At 42.0% G+C, this 12,521-nt stretch overlaps 1 protein-coding gene across 1 annotated transcript in view; it reads left to right on the top strand.

The window, feature by feature from the left end:
• LOC138947794 (uncharacterized) overlaps positions 1-11,325 on the top strand; it is a 24,411-nt gene extending 13,086 nt beyond the window's left edge. The window contains exon 3 of the mRNA XM_070319356.1: positions 10,185-11,325. Coding sequence (XP_070175457.1) covers positions 10,185-10,402 — 218 coding nt within the window. The 3' untranslated portion in view covers positions 10,403-11,325. The remainder of the gene's footprint in view (positions 1-10,184) is intronic.
• Positions 11,326-12,521: the final 1,196 nt, after the last annotated feature.

Genomic DNA, 12,521 nt, shown 5'->3' on the forward strand with positions numbered 1-12,521 from the left:
ATGAAAATGATATACTTTTTTATGGTGAGAATAGTGACGTTGTTGTAGGTATGGTGAGAATAGTGACGTTGTTGTCGGTATGGTGAGAATAGTGACGTTGTTGTAGGTATGGTGAGAATAGTGACGTTGTTGTCGGTATGGTGAGAATAGTGACGTTGTTGTCGGTATGGTGAGAATAGTGACGTTGTTGTCGGTATGGTGAGAATAGTGACGTTGTTGTCGGTATGGTGAGAATAGTGACGTTGTTGTAGGTATGGTGAGAATAGTGACGTTGTTGTCGGTATGGTGAGAATAGTGACGTTGTTGTCGGTATGGTGAGAATAGTGACGTTGTTGTAGGTATTATTATTCCCGTTTCTTTCCTCAACGATTACGAATACCTTGAGGTGTTGATTCTTGAATGTATCTTGCTAATCAACGAATACCTTGAGGTGTTGATTCTTGAATGTATCTTGCTAATCAACAAAGAAGTTGAAGAATCAAGACTGAACGATTTAAATGTTACCAATTAAACATTTGCAAAAATGAACGAGACAAGTATGACGTTTGCGTCCTCCTCGAGTACGCTGGAAACTAGAGGTCACCATCGCAAATGGCTTAGAAGCTTATTGTCACGCTCATAAGAAAAATACCTATATCAGTGTTTGGCATTTCTGTAGTGAAACTACAGGGAAAGCTACTGGAAGGGTATATATCATGTGTTAGAGAGTATAAACTCTCAGACCATCGGAAACCATTGCCACGGTAACGTAAGCAAAACTGCCGATCTCGTTTCTTGAGTTAGGCTCTTTTTCTGTATGCTACAGGAAGACTTGTTTTGAGAATGTGGAGGTATGCAAAAGCTCTTTGAGGGTTGTTATACAATTTTGCTGATTGAAAATGTCGCTGTCAGCTCTTTATCTCACGTTTATCCCGTGGTAACAGCTCGAGATAGGCAGTTTGCAACTTATAACTAACATGAAATAGGCAGATTGTTCAGAAACCAAAGAAGGTTGTTTTGTGTTTTTCTCAAAACATCAAAAATGACATAGGCAATGATGTTATGAGCGTGACGCGATGTGTTAATCGGTGTCATTAAAATGACATAGGCAATGATGTTATGAGCGTGACGTGATGTGTTAATCGGTGTCATTAAAATGACAGGCAATGATGTTATGAGCGTGACGTGATGAGTTAATCGGTGTCATCAAAATGACAGGCAATGAGGTTATGAGCGTGACGTGATGTGTTAATCGGTGTCATCAAAATGATAGGCAATGATGTTATGAGCGTGACGTGATGTGTTAATCGGTGTCATTAAAATGACATAGGCAATGATGTCATGAGCGTGACGTGACGTGTTAATCGGTGTCATTAAAATGACAGGCAATGATGTCATGAGCGTGACGTGATGTGTTAATCGATGTCATTGAAATGACACAGGCAATGATGTCATGAGCGTGACGTGATGTGTTAATCGGTGTCATTAAAATAACAGGCAATGATGCCATGAGCGTGACGTGATGTGATAATCGGTGTCATTAAAATGACAGGCAATGATGTCATGAGCGTGACGTGATGTGTTAATCGGTGTCATTAAAATGACAGGCAATGATGCCATGAGCGTGACGTGATGTGATAATCGGTGTCATTAAAATGACAGGCAATGATGTCATGAGCGTGACGTGATGTGATAATCGGTGTCATTAAAATGACAGGCAATGATGTCATGAGCGTGACGTGATGTGTTAATCGGTGTCATTAAAATGACAGGCAATGATGCCATGAGCGTGACGTGATGTGATAATCGGTGTCATTAAAATGACAGGCAATGATGTCATGAGCGTGACGTGATGTGATAATCGGTGTCATTAAAATGACAGGCAATGATGCCATGAGCGTGACGTGATGTGATAATCGGTGTCATTAAAATGACAGGCAATGATGTCATGAGCGTGACGTGATGTGATAATCGGTGTCATTAAAATGACAGGCAATGATGCCATGAGCGTGACGTGATGTGATAATCGGTGTCATTAAAATGACAGGCAATGATGTTATGAGCGTGACGTGATGTGTTAATCGGTGTCATTAAAATGACAGGCAATGATGCCATGAGCGTGACGTGATGTGATAATCGGTGTCATTAAAATGACAGGCAATGATGTCATGAGCGTGACGTGATGTGATAATCGGTGTCATTAAAATGACAGGCAATGATGTCATGAGCGTGACGTGATGTGATAATCGGTGTCATTAAAATGACAGGCAATGATGCCATGAGCGTGACGTGATGTGATAATCGGTGTCATTAAAATGACAGGCAATGATGTCATGAGCGTGACGTGATGTGATAATCGGTGTCATAAAAATGACATAGGCAATGATGTCATGAGCGTGACGTGATGTGATAATCGGTGTCATGAAAGCCACGAGTACAGGGCAACCTCCATTGCAACACCTCCCAATGTAAGACTCCCTTCTTTTCAGGATCTTGCTTTTTCTCACATGTTCTGTTTATAACCTCTGTGGGCGGGGATGTAGCTCAGCCGGTAGCGCGCTGGATTTGTATCCAGTTGGCCGCTGTCAGCGTGAGTTTGTCCCCACGTTCGGCGAGAGATTTATTTTTCAGAGTCAACTTTGTGTGCAAACTCTCCTCGGTGTCCGAACACCCCCGTGTGTACACGCAAGCACAAGAACAAGTGCGCACGAAAAAGATCCTGTAATCCATGTCAGAGTTCGGTTGGTTATAGAAACACGAAAATACCCAGCATGCTTCCTCCGAAAGCGGCGTATGGCTGCCTAAATGGCGGGATAAAAACCGTCATACACGTAAAAGCCGTGGGAGTTTCAGCCCATGAACGAACAAACAAAATACCCTGTGTAGATATACTTCTATTTCAAGACTCCACCCTTTTTCAGACCCGATTTTCACAAATTGTTAGGTCTTCAGAGAGGGTTCCACTGTAGTATGACTTTAAACAAGGACGTTACTCTCCTCATATCTCGACACACGTTATCCGAGCGTAATGATACAGTCCCCCTGTAACCCCCGCATATTAATAGCCCAAAAGCCAGGAAACAAAAACAAAGGCAAACACACAGAACGGACACGTGGAGAGGGACAGGGTAACAACAAAAGCACATGGGCAAAACGGACCCTCAGAAGAGCAGCAGAGCTTGTTGACGACACAAGTCGAGTGACGAAGGAGAGGGCAGGGAGAGCACTTGTCCATCACGCGACAAACACGACAGTGTGACAGACAGGGGCATTCACATAGCACTTGTCCATCACGCGACAAACACGACAGTGTGACAGACAGGGGCATTCACATAGCACTTGTCCATCACGCGACAAACACGACAGTGTGACAGACAGGGGCATTCACATAGCACTTGTCCATCACGCGACCAACACGACAGTGTGACAGACAGGGGCATTCACATAGCACTTGTCCATCACGCGACCAACACGACAGTGTGACAAACAGGGGCATTCACATAGCACTTGTCCATCACGCGACCAACACGACAGTGTGACAGACAGGGGCATTCACATAGCACTTGTCCATCACGCGACCAACACGACAGTGTGACAGACAGGGGCATTCACATAGCACTTGTCCATCACGCGACCAACACGACAGTGTGACAGACAGGGGCATTCACATAGCACTTGTCCATCACGCGACCAACACGACAGTGTGACAGACAGGGGCATTCACATAGCACTTGTCCATCACGCGACCAACACGACAGTGTGACAGACAGGGGCATTCACATAGCACGGGAAACCCATCATAGATCCGTCTCTCTCTGTCTCCCCGTCACACACACACCCACCACACACACACACACACACACACACACACACACACACACACACACCCACCCACCACACACACACACAAACACACACACACACACACACACACACACACACACAGAACCCTCACACATAGCCCCCCCCCCTCAACACACAGGACAGCGTGGAAGACAGGTCAGTCACGTGGCACGTGACACCCATCATATCACCGTGTCTTGTCTCTCTGTCACACCCGCACATGTTCCACTTCACGATCTCTTTTTATATTTAGTCAAGTTTTGACTAAATATTTTAACATCGAGGGGGAATCGAAACGAGGGTCGTGGTGTATGTGCGTGCGTGTGTGCGTGCGTGTGTGTGTGTGTGTGTGTGTGTGTAGAGCGATTCAGACTAAACTACTGGACCGATCTTTATGAAACTTGACATGAGAGTTCCTGGGTATGAAATCCCCGAACTTTTTTTTCTTTTTTTTGATAAATGTCTTCGATGACGTCATATCCGGCTTTTCGTGAAAGTTGAGGCGGCACTGTCACGCCCTCATTTTTCAATCAAATTGGTTGAAATTTTGGTCAAGTAATCTTCGACGAAGCTCGGGGTTCGGTATTGCATTTCAGCTTGGTGGCTTAAAAATTAATTAATGACTTTGGTCATTAAAAATCTGAAAATTGTAAAAAAAATAAAAATTTATAAAACGATCCAAATTTACGTTTATCTTATTCTCCATCATTTGCTGATTCCAAAAACATATAAATATGTTATATTCGGATTAAAAACAAGCTCTGAAAATTAAATATATACAAATTATTATCAAAATTAAATTGTCCAAATCAATTTTAAAACACTTTCATCTTATTCCTTGTCGGTTCCTGATTCCAAAAACATATAGATATGATATGTTTGGATTAAAAACACGCTCAGAAAGTTAAAACAAAGAGAGGTACAGAAAAGCGTGCTATCCTTCTTAGCGCAACTACTACCCCGCTCTTCTTGTCAATTTCACTGCCTTTGCCGTGAGCGGTGGACTGACGATGCTGCGAGTATACGGTCTTGCTGCGTTGCATTGCGTTCAGTTTCATTCTGTGAGTTCGACAGCTACTTGACTAAATATTGTATTTTCGCCTTACGCGACTTGTTTATATTTAGTCAAGTTTTGACTAAATATTTTAACGTAGAGGGGGGAATCGAGACGAGGGTCGTGGTGTATGTGTGTGTGTGTGTGTGTGTGTGTGTGTGTGTGTGTCTGTCTGTCTGTCTGTGTGTGTGTGTGTGTAGAGCGATTCAGACTAAACTACTGGACCGATCTTTATGAAATTTGACATGAGAGTTCCTGGGTATGAAATCCCCGAATGTTTTTTTCATTTTTTCAAAAAATGTCTTTGATGACGTCATATCCGGCTTTTCGTGAAAGTTGAGGCGGCACTGTCACGCTCTCATTTTTCAACCAAATCGGTTGAAATTTTGGTCAAGTAATCTTTGACAAAGGCCGGGGTTTGGTATTGCATTTCAGCTTGGTGGCTTAAAAACTAATGAGTGAGTTTGGTCATTAAAAATCTGAAAATTGTAAAAAAAATATTTTTTTTATAAAACGATCTACATTTACGTACATCTTATTCTTTATCATTTTCTGATTCCAAAAATATATAAATATGTTATATTTGCATTAAAAACAAGCTCTGAAAATTAAAAATATAAAAATTATTATCAAAATTAAATTCTCCAAATCAATTTAAAAACACCTTCATCTTATTCCTTGTCGGTTCCTGATTCCAAAAACATATAGATATGATATGTTTGGATTAAAAACACGCTCAGAAAGTTAAAACGAAGAGAGGTACAGAAAAGCGTGCTATCCTTCTCAGCGCAAGTACTACCCCGCTCTTCTTGTCAATTTCACTGCCTTTGCCGTGCGCGGTGGACTGACGATGCTACGAGTATACGGTCTTGCTGCGTTGCATTGCGTTCAGTTTCATTCTGTGAGTTCGACAGCTACTTGACTAAATGTTGTATGTTCGCCTTACGCGACTTGTTTTCTCTTTTGAGACTTGATGTTACAGAGACCTTCTCCTACCGTATTCATATCACACCCCACTAACCTCAGCCCAGAGTCTTCCATTCTTTCTCCTTTTTTTTCGAGCCTTTTCACATTTTGCAAGATCGAGTTGTTAGACTGAAGCGCACTATACCTATCTTCACGCATCATGCAACGTCGGGAGGAGAATGATTCTGCATGCGATTTCACACCGACTTCAATAGACGCACATTTGGACTATATTTTGAAAGACGCAGACATTTTTTATTGTGAAGAATAGAAGATTCCTTCCCACAGGTAGTTCACCTAGGGTCTAGCTTGTTGATTTGCTAAATAGATTGCTTCGCACCCTCGGGTTTCTTTTTTTATAGGTTTGAGTTGAGGGTTCGGGGTTAGAGAGGCCGAGCATCGAACATCAAGCAGGTTGTGAAAAAAGCGTCCATGTGTCATTTTTCCCCGTCCACCCTGGCACACCGCCACACGGTCTCAGCTTTTTACAAACTTGAGTTGTGAGCCTGAGGTTGCACGGGCCAAACTTTTGTCATCAAGCAAGATTTCAGCAGCGCCTGCGCTGTGTTAGATTTTGACTCTTGCATCATCGGGGCCCTCCGCTTTTTGCAGCTTTGAATGGGGAGCCTGAGATTTCAAAGGTCAAGCTTTTGGCATCAACAGGATATCTGCGTGCGGGTTCTGTCAACTGCCTGGGGTCCTATATGATATGACGATTATAGCCTAACCGGAGGAACAGCGCTAATGAGCTTGACCCCCTCATAGCCCCAAATCACACTTTTACACCCAAAAAAGTCAATTAAGGAGGTTGACCTATCAATCAACCGGTTGTCTTTAACCCTATATGTAGGGGTTATCATTTATGTAGGGATTAACCTTATATGTAGGGATTATCCTGCTCAAACGACCTCTGCACACAGTGTACTGCCATTGGAGTTGGGAATGTACAGAGCCAATCAGAGAAGACTCTACCATCCAGGTCAAATCATTTCAGAGACGACTGCCAACAGCAGTTGACCAAGTAAACTACTAGATGTCGAAGAGGACTTCCTACACAGAAGCATAGTTCACCTTTCGACATTGTTGTCGTATCAAAGTGTTTTTTGAAGAAATATTACTTTGTTCAGCAAAAGTAAGAAACCCTTGGAAATGAAATAATACTAGACTGAGCTAGAACGTTTGGGAACAATGTAACAGTAGTATGTAAGCAGCCAGAACTCTTGATCTGTTCCCTGTTTTTGTATGTTTCTCTTACTATCTGTTTTTCTCTATGACCTGCTAGTTTTTTTCGTTACTCAAATCGAGTAGCAACATTGGACACATGTGGGTCAATCACGATCATTCCTGAGAAAAATGTGTAAATCTCGCCTGTTGACCCTTGCAGATAGTGTTATGGGCTGACACTCCTGCGGCTTTTACGTATATGGCCGCTTTTGCCCCGCCATTTAGGCAGCCATACGCCGCTTTCGGGGGATTTTTCAAAGACCAAAGGAGAAGAAAAGAAACTCGAAGTGGAAGAAACTAATCGACTAAGTGACAAACGGCCTGTCCGTCATCGGATCAAAATCCACAACTCTTGGACTTAGGGGCCTTCAAACAGGGCCTCCGCGATATTTGTCACATTCACTCATGCAGTTGTGTTCCTTTAAAATGACAGTTTTTTTTCTTCTTATTCTTCGTTCATGGCCGGAATATACCGAGGCTTTTACCTGTATGACCGTTTTTACTTCGTCATTTAGGCAGTCACACGCCGCTTTCATTTCAGGCTCTCTGCGTCTGCAAAGTTTGGTACCTTGCAACTGCTGCCTTGAATTCGGGACGCTGTTGCTAAATTTGACAGAGGTCATGATATTTGCAAACACTCACCATGACGCTTCCTTTCATTTCAGGCTGTCTGCGTCTGCAAAGTTTGGTACCTTGCAACAGCTTTATCGAATTTGGGATGCTGTTGTTGAATTTGACCGATATCATCATATTTGCAAACACTCGATCACCTTCTTCCTTATGATTTTATTCCGAAAACATGGAGTGTCACAAATAGTACACCAGCATGGGGACCACACAACAAGCTCAGCTTACAATACGTGGGGTTACATATTTACATCTAGATAGTACACCAGAATTGGGACCACACAACAAGCTCAGTTTATAATACGTGGGGTTACATATTTACATCTAGATAGTACACCAGCATGGGGACCACACAACAAGCTCAGCTTACAATACGTGGGGTTACATATTTACATCTAGATAGTACACCAGAATGGGGACCACACAACAAGCTCAGCTTACAATACGTGGGGTTACAGATTTACATCTAGATAGTACACCAGAATTGGGACCACACAACAAGCTCAGCTTATAATACGTGGGGTTACATATTTACATCTAGATAGTACACCAGAATTGGGACCACACAACACGCTCAGCTTACAATACGTGGGGTTACATATTTACATCTAGATAGTACACCAGAATGGGGACCACACAACAAGCTCAGCTTACAATACGTGGGGTTACAGATTTACATCTAGATAGTACACCAGCATGGGGACCACACAACAAGCTCAGCTTACAATACGTGGGGTTACATATTTACATCTAGATAGTACACCAGAATGGGGACCACACAACAAGCTCAGCTTATAATACGTGGGGTTACAGATTTACATCTAGATAGTACACCAGAATGGGGACCACACAACACGCTCAGCTTACAATACGTGGGGTTACATATTTACATCTAGATAGTACACCAGAATGGGGACCACACAACAAGCTCAGCTTATAATACGTGGGGTTACAGATTTACATCTAGATAGGAATTACTTGTTCCTGTGCTGTGAAAGGTAAAACAAACAAGTCGCGTAAGGCGAAATTACTACATTTAGTCAAGCTGTGGAACTCACAGAATGAAACTGAACGTAGTCCGCCGCTAGTGCAAAAGGCAGTGAAAGTGACGAGCCTGTTTGGCGCGGTAGCGATTGCTCTGTGCTTCATAGCACGCTTTACTGTACCTCTCTTCGTTTTAACTTTCTGAGCGTGTTTTTAATCCAAACATATCATATCTATATGTTTTTGGAATCAGGAACCGACAAGGAATAAGATGAGATAGTTTTTAAAACGATTTCGGAAATTTAATTTTGATCATAATTTTTATATTTTTAATTTTCAGAGCTTGTTTTTAATCCAAATATAACATATGTATATGTTTTTGGAATAAGAAAATGACGAAGAATAAGATGAAATTGTTTTTGGATCGTTTAATAAAAATATAATTTTAATTACAAGTTTTCGATTTTTAATGACCAAACTCACTCATTAGTTTTTAAGCCACCAAACTGAAATGCAATACCAAACCCCGGGCTGCGTCGAAGATTGCTTTGCCAAAATTTCAATCAATTTGATTGAAAAATGAGGGTGTGACAGTACCGCCTCAACTTTTACAAAAAGCCGGATATGACGTTATCAAAGGTATTTATCGAAAAAATGAAAAAAACGTCTGGGGATATCATACCCAGGAACTCTCATGTCAAATTTCATAAAGATCGGCCCAGTAGTTTAGTCTGAATCGCTCTACACACACACACAGACAGACAGACAGACAGACACACACACACACACACACACACACATACACCACGACCCTCGTCTCGATTCCCCCCTCTATGTTAAAACATTTAGTCAAAACTTGACTAAATGTAAAAAGTACTAATACCCTTCTTAGAGATGTCAACCAAAATAAAGAATGTGACAAAAGAATCAGAGGAGGTAAACGAGGACGGGACAGAGATTTGACTTTGAATTAATTACTATACGTTATTTGCGTGTTTGACCAAAATATGACATTTTACACAGATCGAGACAGTCATTGTTCTCCGAGACCGCGCTAGCGGTCGAGGTGAACAATGACTGTCGAGATCTGTGTAAAATGTCATATTTTGGTCAAACACGCAAATAACATTTATGTATCAATCGAATTCCTTTTAGGTACTTATGACTTTGTTGTTGTTTTGACGATTGAACGAGCACACACACACATGCATGCAATCCACATGTATGCAATCAAACACATAAGCTTCATATTTGGGTGTTTCAGGTTGACCGAAACTTCAAAGGAACTACAAAACACACGTCATGTACTCACTTTGTTGTTGTTTTGACATTGAACAGCACACACACACATGCAATCAAACACATGACTTTTTTTTTTTTTTTGAGTTCCTTTGAAGTTTCGGTCAACCTGAAAAGCCACATTATAAAGTTTTGTCGGCCTCTGACGTCACATGACTCAAAGAAGGGAAATCCAATCTCCAATCGATACATTACTGCTTCATTTCAGGCTCTCAGCTGCAGGACTCTGAGGTGTCCCACACCCAGAAGCGATTCATAGCGGACCTCCCTGCCGGGGAACTTCCCTACGGCGTCGGCTACTCGGATGATGACCTCACGGACAAGCGCAGCAGCCTCTTCAAGTTCGAAAAGCGCGACGGAGGGGAAGATGGTTACGTTTCGGATGACGGCATGAAGAGCGCTGACGCGTCTTTCCACTGGGGGTAAACGGAAGAGTGAAAAGAACTGCACGAAATCTGATGACGTCGTGCGCACACACGTCATTCGCCAGTCAGTGACGTAGTGCGCATACACAGACATCCATAATGACGTAGTAAACCTTGGTATTTGCTCTCTCGAGGATGAGTGTTTAAGATCCGGAATGCTGAAATGACGAACGGTGCGGCACGAGTATACTTCTACGTCAACTAGACAGTGTCACTGTTAGATTTCATCAAGAATGTGCCCTTTGCATTTCTTTGCTAAACTCGAAACGACTTCTCGCTTCAAAATCAACTCTAATCTTTCTTGTTTCGAAACCTCATGCCCAGGGTTGGGGGGGAGGGTTTTAAGACACTATTCATTCTCTGGCAACAATGTATCTTACTTTACCCATTAATCTTATACCTCCCGTCCCTGTCATTTTCGGATTCACACCTGCCCCTGAAATATTTACTCCTTATTGACGAGATTTCTCATAGACGTACAAGTGACATACGAAAATAGTCCGGTGTCAAATATAAAAAGCAGTGGAACCGGAACAACTTGTACAAATGTTGATGGTTAACTTCTGTTCGTTGACCGTAGCTATAGCCCCACCCCCAACTCTGCCTCACCACCCTACCCCCTCCTCCCCCCTCCCCTCTCCCGAACTGCAAGTCTATAATTAGGTGATTGACTTGCACCCCGACTTACTCCCCCTTAATCTTGACAATGCAGATGCGATCGCTGAGACATTGTAAGTGTGTTCTCAGTGCGATCCAATGCTTACCCCCCCCCCCCCCCTTATAAGATGCACAGTATTTTTAAAGAGGAAACAATAAAATGTTGGTGACCTTGATGAAATGAACTGTTGTAGTGGTTTGACCTCGACCTTGGTTTGTGTGTCATGTCGGATACTGTCAGTCTCAGTAAAAACATTTACAATACAACTCAGCCTTATTGTTGTGTGTCATTGTCAAGGTACATTGTATCCTTCTTCTCTTCTACAACTCAGACTTCTTGTTGTGTGTCATTGTCAAGGTACATTGTATCTTTCTTCTCTTGTACAACTCACACTTCTTGTTGTGTGTCATTGTCAAGGTACATTGTATCTTTCTTCTCTTGTACAACTCACACTTCTTGTTGTGTGTCATTGTCAAGGTACATTGTATCTTTCTTCTCTTGTACAACTCACACTTCTTGTTGTGTGTCATTGTCAAGGTACATTGTATCTTCCTTCTCTTGTACAACTCAGACTTCTTGTTGTGTGTCATTGTCAAGGTACATTGTATCCTTCTTCTCTTGTACAACTCAGACTTCTTGTTGTGTGTCATTGTCAAGGTACATTGTATCTTCCTTCTCTTGTACAACTCACACTTCTTGTTGTGTGTCATTGTCAAGGTACATTGTATCTTCCTTCTCTTGTACAACTCAGACTTCTTGTTGTGTGTCATTGTCAAGGTACATTGTATCTTCCTTCTCTTGTACAACTCACACTTCTTGTTGTGTGTCATTGTCAAGGTGCATTGTATCTTCCTTCTCTTGTACAACTCACACTTCTTGTTGTGTGTCATTGTCAAGGTACATTGTATCTTCCTTCTCTTGTACAACTCACACTTCTTGTTGTGTGTCATTGTCAAGGTACATTGTATCTTCCTTCTCTTGTACAACTCACACTTCTTGTTGTGTGTCATTGTCAAGGTACATTGTATCTTCCTTCTCTTGTACAACTCACACTTCTTGTTGTGTGTCATTGTCAAGGTGCATTGTATCTTCCTTCTCTTGTACAACTCACACTTCTTGTTGTGTGTCATTGTCAAGGTACATTGTATCTTCCTTCTCTTGTACAACTCACACTTCTTGTTGTGCTTCATTGTCAAGGTGCATTGTATCTTCCTTCTCTTGTACAACTCAGACTTCTTGTTGTGCTTCATTGTCAAGGTACATTGTATCTTCCTTCTCTTGTACAACTCACACTTCTTGTTGTGTGTCATTGTCAAGGTACATTGTATCTTCCTTCTCTTGTACAACTCAGACTTCTTGTTGTGTGTCATTGTCAAGGTACTGTAGTGTTTGAGAATCTGTTACTATCTAAGGGAAGCAACTGCTACTAATGTGTTAAGTAACTAACGAGAGTTAGTTCCCT

This window comes from Littorina saxatilis, linkage group LG14, assembly GCF_037325665.1.
Source record: "Littorina saxatilis isolate snail1 linkage group LG14, US_GU_Lsax_2.0, whole genome shotgun sequence".
NCBI lineage: Eukaryota > Metazoa > Mollusca > Gastropoda > Littorinimorpha > Littorinidae > Littorina > Littorina saxatilis.